Below are 19,724 nucleotides of genomic sequence, written 5' to 3'. Positions count from 1 at the left end.
CTGAGGAGAAGTGGGAATACAGATCACAACAAAGCAACAGAGATATTGTTTCATTTACAATGCCCCATGGGTAGTGTTTACGTAAAGAAACACAGAATCAAACATTTACTGTGGTAACTGCAAATTCAGCTCGAACGACTAAAAAGTGGATGTGAAAGTGAAGGAAAAAGGAAAACAGACAGGAAAAATGTCTGTTTTCTTTAAGTAACAGATAAACACGTACCCACAAAACAGCTGTCGTCTCAGGTTTAATGAGATAAACCGGAGAACTGTGCATGAGATGGCTGTAATGTCCAAACAGCTTCTTAAAGCTGGCTGACGCTCTGTGTAATAGATAATAGATTGCACATGCCTTTTTTGCTTTCTCCTAATAAACATGAATGTTCTTGCAGGGGAGTTCTCAATGCCACCAAGAGAGCCAATCAGGTGGGCCATTTCCTGTGGATTGGATCTGACAGCTGGGGGTCCAAAAGCAGCCCGATCAACCAGTTTGAGGATGTAGCAGTGGGAGCAATCACTATACTGCCGAAACGCTCGTCCATTAAAGGTGGGCACACAGATATTCACATTACAGTCTTCACCGCATCTTTTGTTACGTTGCTTCGCTCATTAAGGGTGTCGTCCCCCCCCCCCCCCCCCCCCCCTTGATTAATTTGTTCATCAGTTCAAAGTCAACAATGCTAAAAACAAGAAAGTACGATATCAATCTAAATACTGTGAATACAATGCTGTCATTGTTACCTGTTGAGTTTATGACGCATAAATTTGCCAACAGTTGCTCATTTACACAGCAAGCCAATATAAGAAAACAATGGTGTTCACAGGAAGCCTTTATTTTTGGTTATCAAGTAAATTTCAATTCATTCATTAGTTTAGGATTGGAATAAGTACTTTCAGCTTCACCCTTTTTAAAGTGCTCACCAGGAGACGGTGGATTCATGCATTTGATTTTAATTCAATTCTTTATTCAATTCAATTCAATTCTTTATTTATTTGTCACATGTAGTTATAGCTGGTACAACATACAGTGAAATGTTTTTTCCGGCTAAAAAATACTCCCCCCGACTGTGAGAAACATACTAGAAAAACTTTTACCTAAACTAAGAGAAAAAAAAAACAGGAGTAAGAATCATATATAAAAATGTAAAAGTGTATAATATCCTGTATAATATATATAAAAAAGTGTAACAGGTGTAACAGCCATGTGTTTGTGCTTATAAGTATATCCATAATCGTGCAAAGTATTGCACTGTAATGATTTGAAAAACTATAAAAATATACATATTTAAACACTTAATCCTCAAATTTTTCAGTTTTATAATAAAAGGATGGATCCATTCTGAAATCTATAAACAAAGACATTTATGTGAGTAAACCACAAACAGAACTCATCATCCTAGCTTCTCAAAAATGACAATAATCAGTCTTCATTTATCAGAACATTTAGAAAAGAAACTAGCAAACAAACTCTGCAGCCAGATGGTAGATACATTAGGTCTCGAGTAGTTCAAATAGGTTTTCCAAATTGGTCTGCTTTTGAATGTGATATGTTTGTGAGATATTCTAATGACACTCTATGCCAACCTTTAATACTTGGTTCTTTCTCACTAATCTACTTCAGTAAGAGGTTCTTCCTTTCAGAATAATACAGTACAATCCTCTCTTTCTCATTGGGATGAATCTACCAGGGAGACCTAAAATAATAGACTTTGGTCCATCTCCATTTTCAGCCCAGTATATATTCTGTCTGATAATACATTAGAATGGTGTTTTTGCAGCTTATGACATGACCAAAGGCCAATTTCTCTCTTGCATTTCAGGCACATTGGTGAAAAATTGGGGAGGAAATTATGTCTACAGTTGGGAGATATATGCATTCTGTATAACATATTGAACTGTACTGCTCTGGCACTATTACACACTGAAATTGATTTAGCATATCCATATATATATTCTCATTCACTATCATTGATTGTGACAGAAAGAGCCCCTTTCCCATTTATCCATAAGGTCTTGGAAAACTAAAGGTGGCGCAGCCTGCACATTTATCCTTGTAGCTGTTTGAAGCAATAGCTTCACAACAGGGCGTATTTCAGGATTTCCAGTTAAGGTTGTGCTGTGCAATATGTAATGTGTTATTTGTTGATGGTGAAAGAAATCCTTTCTGAGGTTCCCATTTTACAGGGGTTTACACTAGCTTGTCACCCTCCCCCCAGTTTGTGTCTGTTCTCAGTCTTGAATCTGGGATCTTTTACATGTGAGGCAAACATGTTGACTGCTATATTACGGAGTAAATGATTATGGTTTGGCAGATTAAAAATATGCATTAGTTACTGACTGAAACATTCTGAAACACATACAGCACTTAACACATTTATTGGACCCCCTGTCATAAAAACAAGAAAACACAAATATTTTAGAACTCTGTCAAAAACACTAAAAATTCTATTATTATATATTTGGCAAAAAATAAAGCCAAATTTGAGCCGGCACACTGGACTTCTCTGAGACAGAAATTAATCAAGCATAACATTCAAAACTAATTTTTCTATTCAGGAATGGAAGTAAATAACTGTAATTTGGCAACCTAATCAAAACATAATGTGATTTACAAATTTTTTTTACAGAGTTTTTGTTAAACAGGAAATTTGAAAATGAATGGATAACAACAATAATTATATTTCAGCTTTAAAAATATAATTTTGATTAAAGAGCTTGCACATGCTGCAAGATTAACCATCACAGAAACATGAAAAAATGATTTTGGTAATTACCAGTACTGTTAATTTAGGACAACTGTGGTGTAAATCTTACATTTAATGGTGGTCCAAAATTTTTTTTTATTGTTTTAGCACAGTGTATTATACATATTCATATAACATATACATATTCTTTGTGCCATTTAACCAGGTCGTACATTTTTCCCCACTTTCCTGTCTCGTCTTTGCTGTTCTGTCACATAAACGTGAAACCTTATTAAGTTCAGATGGTGCATATTGCCTTTTTCTAGGATCATGGCTCTAACCAAAGGTTGGTTCAGTGTTCAATCACTAGTTGCTAACGGCTGCACGAGTACTCCCGGGTGCCTCACAGGTAGTGTATTGTTGTTTTTAATGAAAATGAATTCATCTTCAAAGGCAAAAGTCAATATTGAAAATGATAAAACCCAAGTAATGAGCTGAAAAGATCTTAAAATGCTCCAGAATCATAGTTCTTTGTTGTTTCATCAAAGTGAACGATCGCTTTTACGTTTAACCGTCGTGTCATCCAGCAGATTGGACTGCAGTGAAAAAAGTATGCTGTAGAAATCCTGTAACATCATTGAACATATACTGATCAAAAATCTGCAATCTTCAAAGACTATTAAGAACAAGGACATATTTTTATTTACTTTCTTTCTACCCACTTCACCTCCCTCTGCATCATGTATTTCTGCTTCAGCAAACAATTTCCTACATCTCTCTGAATGACTTTTGACATCCTGCAGAGAACCAGCGTGTCCTTGTTCCCATCTTTGGCTGTGGATTGCACAAGACCAAACTAAAGTCAGTTAGAATAAAATGACTTATTTTTTCTTTTCTCAAACACAGAAATAAGTGACTGTAAACTTTTTCATCTCTGGAAGTCATCACAGGTATTAAAATTATTACAGAAGCACTGCCTCGTTATCAAAAGCGACGCTTAATGGTGGTTTTGAGAAAAACCTTAATAGTACACAATTTTTTTTTTTGGACTATTTTAACATTTTATATCATTAATGTCTAAATGAAATGTCATTAACGACTCTGTTATTCTTTAAAACTGCAGTTTGAAGAAGTCTGCCCTGAAGAAAATGGAAGCGAACAAGGGAATTATATAGCTTCATTTGCCAGGACATGCAAAATTTACCACAGAAATATTCACAGCATGTGCCATCTATTTTAAGTTCTGTTCAGTGTCACAGGCCTAATAACCACTCATCATTACAATTGAGGAAATTTGAAAGGCTGGGTTTTATGAAGCTTTCCTTAATTAGGGGAGGTCTAGCCAGGACAAATGTACACTCTGGAGGCAGTGAGAAAATTATTAATCCACCATGCATTATTGATGGTCTTTGAAAGGAAAATCAGCTGAGTCATTCAGCTCTGATTAGCCATTATTACCTTTACCCACAACTCAGCCAATGGGACTGGATAACAAAGAGTGGATACACAGTGACATTAAAATGGGGAATTCAGACTCTCCTCCAGTCATTTGGGATGCTATGGAATATATCAGACGACATCAGCCTGTCGGCCAAATTTGCTGACATTTAACAGTGGCAATGACTGATATTTATCTGTGGCTTTGCATCAATTTGATTTTAAATGTTCGAATGTGCCATTATGAAGAATTAAAAGACTGAAACAGTGAAAAGCAATATTTTTGGAATGACAATTTCTGGATTTTTCTGGCACAAAAGGGGAAATAACATCCATCCATCTATTTTCTTCTACTTATCCAATGCAGGGTCACAGTGGGGCTGTAGGTTATCACAGCTGCGACTGAGCGACAGACGAGGTACAAGTCACCAGTCTATCACAGGGGAAATGACAAGAAAAGCAAAACTAAGGACGTGACTATGGCCATTAGAGATTATCCAGATTGTTATTTTAAACATAGATATCAGCTCAGAATTCCAGAACTGGTTCAACCCCATTGTAGATAGAGCTGTTTGCTCAGAAACAACAGTAAAAAATGACTGCACCATGGTGCTTGCGGGGGAGTTTTGTCCCAGCTCGCTTCGCTGACCCACATTGGGTGGTAAAGTTTCACAGAAAAGAGAAAAAAATCACCACACAGGCTTTCTTTTTTTGTTTGCAGCAGGTTATTTCTCATAAAGATGATTCTTCATACAGGCACCAAAGCCCTGCTGAAATATGTGTTAAGTTAATATATCACGCCTTCAATCCATCTCCGTTGTAATGGATTTTATGAAGTGAAGAAAACCTGCTCAGCACCTACAGCTCCTCGTAGCCCGAGGAAGCGGGCTTTGGCATCACTTACTATCCCTGCGTTATTTATTCCGCATCCTGGTTTTTAATTAGTGTAATTTCCTAGATGAAAGAAGTGATTAAAGTTCCACGGGGCTTGAGAGGAAGAGGAACCACTAAAGTCAAATTTTGATGAAGTAGTGTTGTTCCTACACCTAGCAACCAGCACTACTGCACCACCACCACCGAGCTTAAAGTTTCAGTACATTTCCTCTAGCCCTGAATTGGTTGGTAATTGGTCCGGAACTGAGCCATTCTCCTCTTTCCTCTCTTCCAGGGTTTGATGAATACTTTACTGCACTCACCCTCGAGAACAATCGCAGGAATGTCTGGTTTGCCGAGTTTTGGGAGGAAAACTTCAACTGCAAGCTGCTGAGCGCCTCAAAGAAAGAGGATACCAGCCGAAAATGCACAGGTACGCGCACCAATTATGAGCATCTCTGCAGTACATTAAAAAGGTGATGCGTAGTTTCACTCTCCCACGTCAGCGCCCGGTTGATTCGAACTTGACCTTTTGCTTGCACTTGAAGCTGCAGGTAAACGATTAGGGTTTAGTTTTTTTTTGTTTTTTGTCTGCTGTGTATCCAGAAAGTCTAACACCAGGTGTTTCTATCCAGCGGGTGCAGGACAGGCAGAGTTTATTATTAGAAAAATAATGCACCACGTGTCTTTCTACAGTTGCAGACTGTCTCCTCTTGTGGCTAATGTCCTGTAACTCTTTAATCCCATATTCCCTCAATTCCCCCCTTAACACAGTCACCTTGGCAGCTCAGCACAGTAACTGAGCCAGAGACTAATTTATTTAGCTTGGAAAGTGACAGAAAACTATGTCTTCTGCTTTGGTACTAGTAGTATTAATGAAAGGCTTGTTTCTTACAGTGATTCATGCTCATTTTACCTAAACTTGCCTGCCAACGGCGTGACAGGCATTGCACTGCATCTATTATCCATGTGGATGATGCCTGTGATGTGGGATGCTCTATTAATCTTGCTTGCATACGTGATGATGGTAATAGCAGCGTGACACAAATTACTGTTTCCTGAAGGATTTTGTTCCCTTTATAATCGCCTGTTTGGTGTCTTTTATCATGTGTCAGAGACAATACTCTTCCACTTAGTGAGCCCCACAAAAGCTCTGTAAAATGACTGTAAATGCCTTTTATGTTTTCTTCAGTTCCCCTGAAAATGGCTGTACAAATGCCTATATATTGGCTCTTTTCAAACTGCAAGCTGAGTTGATATTTATGAATATTAAATACTAACAACAGGCTTTTTTTCCCTGCAAAGACTGTCCATTGAGCAGCTTGTACCGAGCTCAGAAAATCAAAAAGGTCATGTGTGGGCAGAAATGTATGTTCTTAGAAATGGGCTAGAATGTCAGCGCAGATCGCTTTTGAACTTCGTTATTTTATTGAAATATTCTGCATTCTTTATATACTTATGCTGTATTGCCAATTATCATCACTCAGGTCTCCTGTGAGCAGCTATAACTGAGGAGGAAATCATCGTTCAGTCTCCTTTTTGATGGTGCAGGGTTTTTTTGTGTTGTTTTTTGTTAAGTAGGAGTGTGAATATTTCGATTATGATGATAATGATGATGATGATTATCATCATTAAAAGGAGATGTAGTATTTTTGTTGTTATAATTTCCATAATTTCACGCTTTGAAATACAATTGAGTTTGCAACAACAACAAAAATCCTGTCGAGCTTGTACGTTACATATTCAGTCGGTGTATCGGCAGCAGGACGAGGCAGAACCTTTACAGCAGCCTGCAGTGAAAGGGCAGTCCACCGGGGGAGGGGGGTATCAAAGGGCGGGGGGCCCCTGTAGAAGAGTCTAAAGTTCATGATCTTCATCACCTTTCCGATGGGACAAATGAGGTCAATTATTAGGCGTTTATTACTTTCTAATGCCCTGCAGTAATTAAATGTATTTGCTGTATTTGTCATAAACACTTTCTCATGATCCAGCTTCCACGTGGGAATTAAATGTGTTTTCTTATTTCCTGAGCCACATTGTCGCTTTAGGTGCAATTCCTTCAGAATCAAAACTGAAGTAAGAACAACAAACGGCAAATTGAGGAATGAAAAAAGGAACTGGAGATGACAGGGAGAGCTGCAGGAATGTAACGTCTAATGGTTCATAATGCATTTGGCTCTTAGTCTTCGTCTTCGTCTTCCTCCCTCAGGCCAGGAGCGCATCGGGATCGACTCCAAGTATGAGCAGGAAGGCAAAGTGCAGTTTGTGATTGACGCAGTGTACGCCATGGCCCACGCTCTCCACAAGATGCACCGGGACTTATGTCCTGATCATCCTGGCGTTTGTCCGCGGTTGGAGGCAGCAGAGGGAAAAACTCTGCTGAGCTACATACGCAACACCAGCTTCAACGGTGAGTGACACGCTGTAAAAGTTCGGATGTTTACAGGCTGCGCGGGTAACAAAAACAAACTCAATTATGGTATCGCTTAAGTGTTTAGAATTTTGGACTGCATTTAAAGCTTGTACGCCTGAGAATAAACCATGTCAAAATTCAATTATCAGCTACTTATCAACATTGCAGCTGTTGTCTTACTTAACAGCACGAGCGGTTTCTGTCCAGCATCTTTCAAGCTCTCTTTTTGAGCGAGTGGATAATAGAATCAGCTGAAAGAGAAGCTGTGCAAACATTTATTCATTAATGGATTAATCATCTTTGAGCATATTGTGGTTTTAAAAAGCCAGGTTCCTCTCAGTGTGTCTTTTTTTTTTTGTTACGGTTTTGTGGATTACTGCTGGGCCATGAGGAAAGACTATATAAAGTTTCTGGTAGATAACAAAGCAAAAGCAGGGTCAGCATTGTTCACTTTACAGGTGCTGGTAGGTTTTGGACAAAAACAAAGAAGCTTCCTCTTTTTTCACTCGATATTCCAACCAACTGTCCAGCTACATTCTCACTTTAAAAGTTGTGACACATGAATTTCAGGCAGTGTTGGGAGAATCAAGTCTAATTAGTTTTGGTTTGAGGGGACCTGTCTGGATAGAGAAGGCAGGAGACAAAACACATGGATTATTGCATATTTATCAGTACTGTTCGCACCAGAGTGCAATTAGATAGTTCACTGACTTTATCCAAGGAAACTCAAGACCATTTAGTATCCTATCTGACTCAGTTGGACATTTGCATTTCCAGCATACAGCCAGTATTGAGAAAGCAGTGCATGTGTTAAAGTGGTTATAAAGACAAAAAATAATGTCGGTATTTTATTAGAACTTGTAGCAATAAGAAGACTAATCATATTTAAAATATGAGTGTCAGACTGTTCCTTTAATTAACACTTAATTCCTGAGTATTTTAGTTGCTTTGTGTGCACATCATGTGAGTTAGAAAGAAAAAAAACAACTTAATGGCCATAAAAGCCATTTCAGGCTACCTCCTCTGTTTTTATGTGTCAGATATGTAACATTTTGCATTGATATGATACTTGATGGGCCTACCTGTGCTTGAATAACTACATTATTCATCCCTGTGCAGAAATCAGAGGATCCTTAACAATTAATGCCGAACGGCTTTTAATGACAGCTGTTCTAAAATGCAGAGAGCAAAGGAAGAAGAGAGACTGGGAGACGAATTTAAAACATAGAAACCTTTGTCATTACAAATCTGCTGGCATGCATGTCAGCCTGTGATCATTAAAGGCTCTTTTGAAGTACACGGTGTCTTCACAAAATGTTCTAGATAAGATTCGGCTAGCTTTTAGATCCTAGTGATTCAAGCACGGCTATAATCTTCTCTCAAAACTTTAGAAGTGGACCCAGATAAAAATGACACTTTCCTTAAGTAGTATGACAAAATCCTGCAGTGTAGTATATGTAGGAATAGTGTACCTCTGGCTACGTTACTCAGAAGGCACATTGTACTAAGGATTTACCTGAGATTGCAGTATTTCCTTTCCTTTTGGAAGGGCATATCCTCTCCTGTGGATTGTAGGTTCAATTCCACAGGCCATCTAGCTTGTGAGGGGGTTCTCTCAGGGTACTCAGACTTCCTCCCACAGTCCAGAGGCATGGTAGCTTATTTAGTGAATCGAAATTGGCCGGGTGTTAATATGAGCTGGTAACCTGTTTAGGGTGTACCCCACCCTTCACCTCACGACAGGCCCCAGCACCCCAACGACCCTAAACCGATAAGCATACGAAAATGGATAGAGAGATGTATGGATGGATGGAGACCCAGTCTTTTAAACATTTATCTTATAACTGAAAATTAACAGGAACATTCGATTCATTTATTTAAAAGCATGACTCAAACAGTAATATGCGCATATTATTTTACTGCAACATTAAAGTAGATGAAAGTTTCACAAGTCTTTTTTCTTTCAGATGAATGCATTCATTACTCTAAAACAGAGATCAACCCTCTGATTTTCCTTGAACCTGCAGCGCATATTTACTGCTGTTATTAATTCACGTGCAGCTCCAGGAATTTGAACAATTAAATTTCTAGCGTGGTAATCAGACTAAATTTCCATTTCATTTCATTATTCGCTCAGAGATCCTGTTGTTCGTGTTAGTTCTATCTATTCAAATAAGGTTGTTCAGTCACATCCCATCCCCCCAATGTCATTTTCAGTCAAAACAGAAGGCGTGTGTTAGGGAAGAGTTAACAGTTTTCACAACAATCCCATAATTATGCAGTGTTTTGTTATTTAAGTAGTAATACACCGAGCAACACAGTTCTTTCTTTTTTTTCTTTCCCACAGAGCTCTGATTTTCTTTGCTTTTTTATCCAGTGCATTTCAGTTCAATTCAGGTTTATTTATGTAGCCCCAAATCACATCAGCTGTCACGTCAGGGTGTGAGTTAAAGACTCTATCTTGTAGAAAACCATATCAATTAAGAAATATAAGAAAGCACTTATAGGTATATTGGGGATATTGGGAAGGAAAAACTACCTTTTAACAGGAAGAAGCCTCTGGCAGAACCAGGGTCAGGGAGGGGCAGCCATCTGCTGTGGCCAGTTGAGGGGGGAGGGAAAGACAAGAGGAAAGAAAAAGAGAGCATAGAGAGAGAGGACAAAACACTAACTAAGGTAGAGCGAAGACAAACATTTAATGACACACTGCAATCATCCAGGCAACAACAGACCAAACTAAATTGCTTTAAAAATTTGTTATTGCAAATACGCATTCATCAAAACTTTGAGAACCAGGTTTAATGAATGAGTGCCAATTTTGGGAGGCAGCATTTGACTGAGGGCTGCACAGGAAAAAGGGAATCGTCAAACAGTTTTTGTTAGCATTTGAAATGCGTCTATTCAGAGGATGGGTTTTTATTTTCTGCTTCTTTATAGTTTTTTAACCATCAGTGAAATGGCTGTTGCAGTTTTCAATACCGGTTGTATTTGACAGTGTTAGGACGATTGAGTGTGCTATAGCTGCTGTATCAGAAGAAATTAGTCCTGTCCTGCATTGCTGTATAAATGTATGACATAAACAGTGGGTGAATAAAGTAGTATGGTCACCAAAAGGACCAACTTTGACCTGTAGGCGTCACGTAAAGAATCTTTTCTGTAAATAATTTTTTGCAAAATGATGAAATGCAAAAATTCAACTCGTAGGATATCACCAAGCTCACTGTTGTCACTGAAAACATGCGATTTTTACAAACTTTTAATGTTTCTAAGAAAATATCTATCTATTACATATATTTCAGGTACTAAAGGACTAGTATTAATTGCAGATGGATGGATGTTTGGTGCTATAGTGAGTATTTACAGCAGCAGGCTGGTGTATATAAGATCAAGGCTCATCATAATGAAGCAACATATTCAGTGCATTAAAAATAGACTTTGGTAAACACTGAGGAACTGAAAAAAATGCAAGGCTCTGGCTGCAGAAGTTGATTTCAGTATGAAAGCTGTGATTTCAGATAATACTTTTTATTAAATCAGTGCTTTATTTTCTTCATATTTCTTGACATTGAAAATTAAATTATATCAGTAGAAATATTAAGGGTAATATGTGATATTATGCACTAAAATTATCCCGATGCATTAAAAGTATGTATATGTGACACTTGGTTGACACTAAGCATTGCAGTGATGAAATTTAACAAGGTTAATTACACCATATAAATACTTCTATACTAAAAAAGTGTGAAAGCAAACTTGTGTTATTGAGCTAAAGGCTAAAGAGCCGCCTGCCTTTCTTTAACACTGTCGCTATGGCAGCAGTGCAGAGTTCCAGCAGGCAGGAAGCCCTCTGAGTTTAAGGTGGAACTAAAGCAGCAGACTATATGCAAACGACAGAGCAATATAAATATTTCAAGAAGGCCTTAACCAAGTGCAGATTCATGCACTGGATTGACAAGCTGTTGCCCAACCTCGATAACCATCTGGATTCATGCTGCTGACTTTTCTGTCATTTGGCCTTAGAAAACATTTCATTTTGGTAATGACAAATAAAGAAGTTCATGTGAACCAAAAATAAGATTTTCCATTTTCAGTCTCCACAGCCTCTTCCTGCCTTGTTGTATCTCACACCTTTTTATAACTGGTTGTTCTGTTGGTGCTCTGTCAGGCGTATCTCGCTGCCCCTTATTGCATTTAGACTGGAACCATGCACATTATCCTGTGTGTGTGTGCCGCTGCTAACGCGTGTTTGAGAGCCAAGGAGTGTAAACCTCCTTTGTTGATCTCCCCACCGTGCTGGAGTCACAGAGCTGAAGAATGAGAGGCAGAAGGAAAAAATAATGAGAGAATAATGATGCGAGAGAAACACAGCAGTGGATCCCTAGTCCACCCACACTGCTCTGCACCGCACAGCAGCAGTACACTTTTGTCATGTCTTAGTTCAGAGCCACATGCAAATGCATAAATCTTTCATCATAGACAGCATTCTCGCTTAGGATTCTACACAAAGCATTTTGTTCCCTTGAAAATATCAGGCAATAGAATATAAAAATGAATTTCTAATGTCCTTTTATCTGCGCACACAGAAACGCCACTTAATTATTTGCTCTGAAGCCGAAACTGAGCGCCAAGTGCCCAATCATGCGTGTGACTTTACTGAATGACTGTGTGTTTGCGCACGCTATATATTTTTGCTGGGGCGTGCAATAAGAATGTTAACCCTGTGACAGCTTTTGCTCACTGGTGTCAATACCTTGTCAACATCTTTATACACTGTGTCAACAAGTCTACTCTCTGTTTGGTGGAAGCCGAAGTGACAGGACGGTGACTGCCGCCCACCCGGTTTGGGTTTGGTTTTCATATCGACAGAGTTTTCAGTACGCCTTTGACAATACACTTGAATTAATTCTGAACACCCGTCCCACTTCATTTTCTGTGCTGACACACAGATGCCTATGAATTAGTGTTCTACTTTTAAATTGAAACATCAGTGGGTCAAATGGCTCCACTGCTGCTATTTCTGTAGTGGTAATGTGGAATATGGTGCTGTCACTTTGCATAACCGCAAAATGGGAGAGATTCGTGTCTCTGCATCGACACTGTAAGGGCCACAAACTTTCATTTGTAATACACAATCGTGTCACAAAGTCAAAAAGAAAATTTGGGTGCTTGTTCACAGTATTTTATTTAAAAAGCTGGTTATTTTGTTCTCTGAAATTGGATTTTCTCTCGCCTCATCTGCCTTTCTTGTTTAACAAGAGACTTTTAGCCTGAAACTTTTGTAGAGTGTTCAATGACAAATGTCCTTGGAAAAAAAAAATAAACTGGAGGGAGATGAAATTCCCTTCTGGCTGAAAACTAAGGAGAAGGTGTGGTGGCCTTCCATCCAAAAGCCACAAGCTCTGTTCTAGTTACAAAAAACAACATGTTCCCAAAGTGTTGTGGACATATGCTCGTGGTCCATTCTCTTCACTTATTATAGCCAGAGCTATTAAAGTACTTAATTCCCATGCCAAGTGTCATCAGGCTCCCCCTGTCCCATTTCAAAAATGGTATCGCCATCCGTGCATGTGAACCACTGTATGCTTTGCCAAGGTGAACAGACTTGTGAAATACAGCAGTTTTTTTTCATTCCCTCCTGCATTGTGAGGTGGTAGAAATGACCTCATCAACAATGCAGACCTCATGTATGAAATAAAGTACAACCTTTATTCTGCTAATGTCATTCAGCGCTCCCTGCTGTAAAGGAGAACTCACGTTGACTGGCATTTGCATTAAAATGTGCACACATTAACACGTGTACCAGTGTTAAAATAACTGACAGGCTCGAGAGCCTGCAGAAGTTCAAATAAGGAAAACCTTAGATATTTAAATGTTTCAGATGTCCACAGTCATCTGGAAGCTAATTAGTGAAATCTTCAGGGCACCGCTTAAGCCTGGATGCTGCACACTGAGAGCGGATGGGGACTGGAAGATGCTTTGGCTGACCTGTTTGTCCTCCTTACGTCCCCAGTTGTTGACCAGAGTGTGACTGAAATGCAGCACTACTTTTAATCTGCGGAGGTGTGCGCTGTTTTTAAGGAGCAGCAGCCAGTTCTTGATATTAGAGTTGAGAGTCCACATGACTAACCATGTTTTAAATGTGAGAATATATTCTGCCAGTGGGCATTGTGCAGGCGTGATGATGAATAGGAAGCAGGTAAGAAAGTGTTATAGTGGTCAGTAGGGAGCTTAGTAGCTTTCTAGACTTTTTTTGTCTGTTATTATCACAAAGGTTCAAGATATGCGTCTTTGTTTTTGGAGGTTTATATTTGGAGAAAGGCACACAGACTCCTTTGCTTTGTCCTTGTAGGCCACCAAGGAGTCGGGAGAAACGAGGTAAAGGGTTTTTTGTTTTTTGTTTTTCCACACCAACGTCTAACACTTTTTCTTTTCTTTTTTTTTGCATCTTCTCTCTTGCTCTGCTCTGCACAGGCAGTGCCGGCACCTCTGTTGTGTTTAACAAGAATGGCGATGCTCCAGGACGCTATGACCTGTTCCAGTTCCAGATGACCAACTCCTCTACCCCAGAGTATAAAGTGGTAGGGCAGTGGGTGGAGAACCTCCAGCTCAGGGTATGATGATTTACAGCCGCTGATGAAACAGACAAGAGGCATGCGTTTGCAAATGTTGGCATGCGTGATGATAAGGGATATGTGTGTGCCGATTCTACAGCACGAGGACTTTGTGTTTTCCAAAATTGAAATCTCTCAAGGTGTGCATTTTTTTGCATCTCAACTATGGAAACAAATCAGGTGCAGACATTTTTACTTCCACTCTGATTGATGTATTTCAGGTGGAGAAAATGAGCGTTTGCAATTTAACATGCAAAATAACGTGTTTGCTTTACCCAGCAGACAATATTTCATCATTTTCAGGTCTTATATTTTCCTCCAGCAACAAATAGAGAAACGCACACACATTTCAACTGATGTGTTGCTCTCCAATGTAAGCCAAATGTTAAACATATTCCAAAGTCCTACACAAAGTTGCTTTAGACTTAATAAAAAAATGTTTATAACCATAATTGAAACTTGGTTCTGTTAAAAGTTATCAAATATCCTGAAAGCTGCTTTTTTAATAGGAAAGAAAAAATATGCAGGGAAACCAGACTATTTTAAATCTAGTGCATGAAAAGGGATAAAAGGATTTTAGTTGGTCACATTTAGTATGTTATTAAAAAGATCTGATATGTTTCCACCAGTGAAAGAATGTTTGGGCAAGACTAATACATCAGAAGCAACACGATTTGGGAGTTCAATATTAAAAAAGAAAGAAGGAAATAAAAAGAAAACCAGCTAGCTGAGCTCTCACTGATGTTGCATATCATTATTCTTTCACTGCATCTTCTGGAGGACTGAGGGTGTACAGTGGAAGCTAACTTATGTCAGTCCGTATACTCTGTGTTGTGGCAGCAGAGAGCTACCAAAGATGTCGCTGGAAGGTGACACCTGAAATACACACCTTCCGTGTTCCCACTGCAGCTCGCTAGCTTTCCTGCACTACACGATGAAAGTCTATGATCACATTTTATCAGATGAAATGAAAGTACAAGTTAAACCGTATGACGGCTCTGGGTGCGTTACAGGGAAAGGGAAGGATATTAATCTAAAAATATGTGGATGTGTGAGTTGTTTGACATTTTTGGCACATCCAAATGAAAGCTGAACCCATGGAATAGCAACATGGATTTTGCATTTGGAACTTAAATTCACCTACTGTCTAATATAGGGTTTAGGTGCAAAGCTGGAGGCTGCAGCTGCTTTTTTAAGTGCAGGGAGTTGGTTTCATGCCACTGTAATAGATCTCACTGTCACAACACGAGAAATGGGCTCAGGTGATTCATGTGGGCAATAAAGAAACTGATGAGTTCTTATTTTTTCAAGGCAAACATGGCTCGACATTTACCATATGATAGGATGAAACCTGAGCTGAAATTTCTTTGTAACTCAGATTAGGAAAAAAAAGAAAAGAAAAAAAAAGCATGACATTTACATACCGATGAGTCAACATTTGCATAATGGTTCTCGGGGATGACAAGAATTAAACTAAACCAAATGCATTTGATAGAACAGGTGGAACAACGTCTGCTGCTGGAGATTTCTTCTTCGTTCTGTTTTAGTGTGATTACAAACCAAATGCTGTTACAACACAATTATATCCTAATGCAGAAAAGAAAAGAAAAGAAGGTGTTACTGCGTTCTGTAAGCGCCGTCTAATTTAAAGGTTTCGTTGGAATGAGCACCCTGATACACTCTGCGATGATCAATAAAGAAATTCAATGCGATGCTGTTCCAGCTCGCAGAAACTCAAATTAACTGTAAAATTAACAAATAAAACAAAACCCAAATAGCAGCCTCCATAGCAAGTCCAAGGTGTCAAAAATCTTGTTTCTGGTCTCCATGGCAACAGAGCTGTTGGTCTCATTACTGTTTCCACACTGTGTGTAATCGGGAGGTTTTCCAGAGAGCACCATTCATTGTCCAAATAACAAGTGGCACCTTCATGCCCTCAGATAAATGGCAGATGATAATCTACCCAGACAGCACAGAAACAACACATTCGTCATACAGGTGCACACATCGCAAACACACTGCAGCTGTGTGAGAGTGCGCGTTTGTGTGCGAGTGGGGTGCATATCTGCATGTGCAATTAATGGCAGTTGCCACATGTGGAGGAGGTGATGCTATCACCTGAGGTGATGCCAGACTCATGTCATATGTGATGGTATTTGCACCTGGTGCAATTTTTTAAAACCAATCCATGTTAATCTTAAAGAGTCTGACTGTAAAGCCATAAGTGTTTGAAGTTTGTAACAAGTGTTTTTTGTTTTGTTGATATGTTAAAGCCCATTTGAGTCTACAGAAAGACTGCAACAAATAGTGTATTTTCAAAAATGTCAAAATATTTCCTTAGAAATGTTTGAGCTGCAGGAAGCAAGGACAAAAAAAAAAGATTTCACTAACTGTCTCATTATATCTTGTTTCTCTAAACCTTACAAAAAAAGAAAAGTAATGGTACATTTGATAAATTGATGTTTGCGGATGATGAAGGATTTCTTGTGTTTTCCTTAAGTCTGGCAGTCACATAAGTATTAGATGTGATGTCTCTGGTTTAAGTTAAGATAACAGGCTGCAGGCTCGATCTTCATATTTATTGAGCAGGTGAGCCAAAAATAAATAAGTAAATAAGAAAAAAACAGATAATCTTTTCCTAAATGTTGCTGGTCTTTGATGCTGCCTTGTAGAGATTTTCTGTAAAAACAAACATTCAGTCCGACGGACTAAAACGCACTGTGCGTATCACTGAAGTCTAATAAATGATAATCACCCTCATTGTAATGCAGATATTATTATCTTATTAAGTCAAGCATGAAACACATTCTTGTTGATCAAATGGTTTAAAAAAACAAACCACAAAAAAAGGAAAATACGTTGAGAGATTTAATTTGACAGCAAAGTGTCGCGAAATTATGGGAAATGACAACGGCAGCATTTAACTATGACTGTCTCGATAGCGCTCACAAGTTGAACATTTAACCAATCATAGTACTAACTTCTTCTACAGTGAAGAAAACCATTTTAACACCATCAATACCACAACACCAGCAAAGTCAATGCCTAAAAAAAAGTAAAGCTAGTAAATCTTTCATTGTTAGCTCGCGCTGCACTGGCATCAGTACTCACGAGCTTTCTCGGTAAAAGCTGTTGGATGGCCAAGCTGACAGCCATTGAGTGTGAGATGTGTGCAGTTCTACACACTCAAATTTTGACAGTTATGATTGCACGAGCCAGGAAAATGTGATGCACTGCATTTAGCCTTACTTCTCAGTGCGAAAGCACTTAAGCAATCAAAATTGTGACTCTGGAAGTAATCGCATGATTTGTGGCACAGTTATGGCCAACCCTGAAGCCCCGTAATGGGCCAGGAGAAAAAAGTCTGTAATGTATGTGCATCTCCCTTAAACAACCAATTGTCTTCTTTGCCATCATCTGCACCGGATAAGCAAAACAGTGGGAACACGTCGGCTAAACTACACATGCATATTGGTGTGCGTCTTTATGAGTACACTTGAGACAAACAAAATGAGGACACGCAACAACAAGGAAGTCAGAAACTCGACAGGGAGTCTTTAAGTCATGAATACACTTAACATCAAAGCACGCTACAAAAAATAATCACTAAATTCAATCCCTCTTCATTTTCATGTGATTGTTATGTTGCTCTATACACCTCGACACATTGATGTATTTCAGGCTTAAAACTTGCGCCCCAGAATACGAATGCCTTTTGTTTTCGTTGGACTCGGTTTAGTTCTGTGATACTGCTGATGACTGATATTGCCGCGAAAGCGTGTTGGTGTATCTTTTATCTTCTGCTTCTTTTAAAGTCACGGATCAGTATACTTTCATAATAAATAAAAAGATCAGCTCAGAGTACTTTGAAAGTTTTTCTTTTTTTAACTCCCTAGCAAAATATGTAAGAGTCTTAAAATTCTATTTCTTCTTGGATTTTTTTTTTTAAAGGGCTGGCTTGTACATCGAAGCTATAGTTTGAGCTTAAATCATGAAACACCTTTGGGCCTCTTTGGTTTAGACCTTCAGATAGTGTGTCTGTATACTGCACTTTTCAATCATAACTAGAAATGGCTGTGCAAAGTCTAACCGAAGCATTTTGCAATCCCAAATCCCATTCTCCTTCCTTCTCATCACGTATTTCATACCTCACTGGCTCCTGTATTAAAACATAATGTCTTTTGCATTTCACATCACTTTATTTTTATTTCACTGAACAAAGGTAGGCTCTGTTGCCATGGTGATTTCAATTACTTTCAAGTATTAGAAAAGGCAATCCCTCCAAGAAATTGGCAGGAAAGATGTTGTGCTGTATTAGGTTCATCATTTTTTTTTCTACACATTTTTCCCTCCCTACCGTTTAGACTGCATTGAACTTTGTTTTTGCAATGCAACTTCATAAGCTTGAGAATATAGCAACAAGTGAGAAGTTAATATGATGCGATAAGACACCTTATTAACTGTTTCAATACATCAAGGGGGCTTTTAGTTCAGGGGATTACTTGAACAAAAGCTTTCAAACACTTTGGCCGTGTTTATTATGAGTATCCACCCTTGTAGCAGTGTATATGTATGGCAGAAAATAAGGAAAATCATAATTTAATGTTATGTTGCCTCAAAATACAGCTGCTTACCAATACCCACATGGTATCACTTGCTTATCTCACTGTTGCTAACCCCTTATCCTGTGGTGTCTCACATTTTTCCCAGCTGGAGGAGCTTCAGTGGCCAGATGGGGAGCAGGAGGTGCCTATCTCTGTGTGCAGTCTGCCCTGCAAAACTGGAGAGAGGAAGAAGAAAGTAAAGGGCATGCCGTGCTGTTGGCACTGTGAGCTCTGCGATGGCTACCAGTACCAGTACGATGAAACTTCCTGCAGACTGTGTGCCTATGACATGAGGCCGGACTCCAACAGAACAAGCTGCCAACCTATCCCCATTGTCAAGCTGGAGTGGCATTCCCCTTGGGCTATTATCCCCGTCTTCCTGGCCATGCTTGGCATCATCGCCACGATCTTTGTCATGGCAACTTTCATCCGCTACAATGACACGCCTATCGTGCGGGCATCGGGCAGAGAACTGAGCTACGTCTTGCTAACTGGCATCTTCCTGTGTTACATCATCACGTTCCTCATGATCGCCAAGCCTGACGTAGCCGTGTGTGCCTTCAGGAGGATCTTTCTGGGCCTGGGCATGTGCATCAGCTACGCCGCACTGCTTACTAAGACCAACCGTATTTATCGGATCTTCGAGCAGGGGAAGCAGACAGTGACAGCTCCTCGCTTCATCAGCCCCACCTCCCAGATTGCTATCACTTCCAGTCTAATCTGCGTGCAGCTGCTGGGGGTGCTGGTGTGGTTTGCTGTTGACCCTCCAAACACTATCATCGACTACGATGAACAGAAAACCATAAACCCCAGGCTGGCCCGCGGAGTGCTCAAGTGTGACATCACAGACCTACAGATAATCTGCTCCCTGGGTTACAGCATCCTGCTGATGGTGACCTGCACTATCTACGCTATCAAGACGAGGGATGTACCAGAAGACTTCAATGAAGCCAAACCCATTGGTTTTACTATGTACACAACTTGCATCGTCTGGCTGGCCTTCATCCCGATTTTCTTTGGCACAGCACAGTCAGCGGAGAAGGTGAGTCATTTCTCTCTCTCTCTCTTTGTCACCAGACTTCTCTTTTGTCTGTCTCTTTCT

General features: G+C 39.4%; 1 protein-coding gene across 3 annotated transcripts in view; it reads left to right on the top strand.

Annotated features, from left to right (window-relative positions):
• The window catches only part of LOC308406821 (metabotropic glutamate receptor 7-like), a 76,323-nt gene that overhangs the window by 37,847 nt on the left and 18,752 nt on the right, over positions 1-19,724 (top strand). For 2 of the 3 annotated variants that reach the window (XM_080898055.1, XM_080898056.1), the window contains 6 exons: positions 393-547; positions 4,489-4,539; positions 5,290-5,427; positions 7,204-7,404; positions 13,879-14,018; positions 18,729-19,664. In XM_080898055.1, coding sequence (XP_080754181.1) covers positions 393-547; positions 4,489-4,539; positions 5,290-5,427; positions 7,204-7,404; positions 13,879-14,018; positions 18,729-19,664 — 1,621 coding nt within the window. The remainder of the gene's footprint in view (positions 1-392; positions 548-4,488; positions 4,540-5,289; positions 5,428-7,203; positions 7,405-13,878; positions 14,019-18,728; positions 19,665-19,724) is intronic. The other variant, XM_080898057.1, reaches the window with a different exon arrangement.

This window comes from Rhamphochromis sp. 'chilingali', assembly GCF_963969265.1.
Source record: "Rhamphochromis sp. 'chilingali' genome assembly, chromosome: 12".
In the NCBI taxonomy this organism is placed as follows: domain Eukaryota; kingdom Metazoa; phylum Chordata; class Actinopteri; order Cichliformes; family Cichlidae; genus Rhamphochromis; species Rhamphochromis sp. 'chilingali'.
Note: the sequence above shows the minus strand (reverse complement) of the source record. Positions and strands in the feature narration are given on the sequence as shown.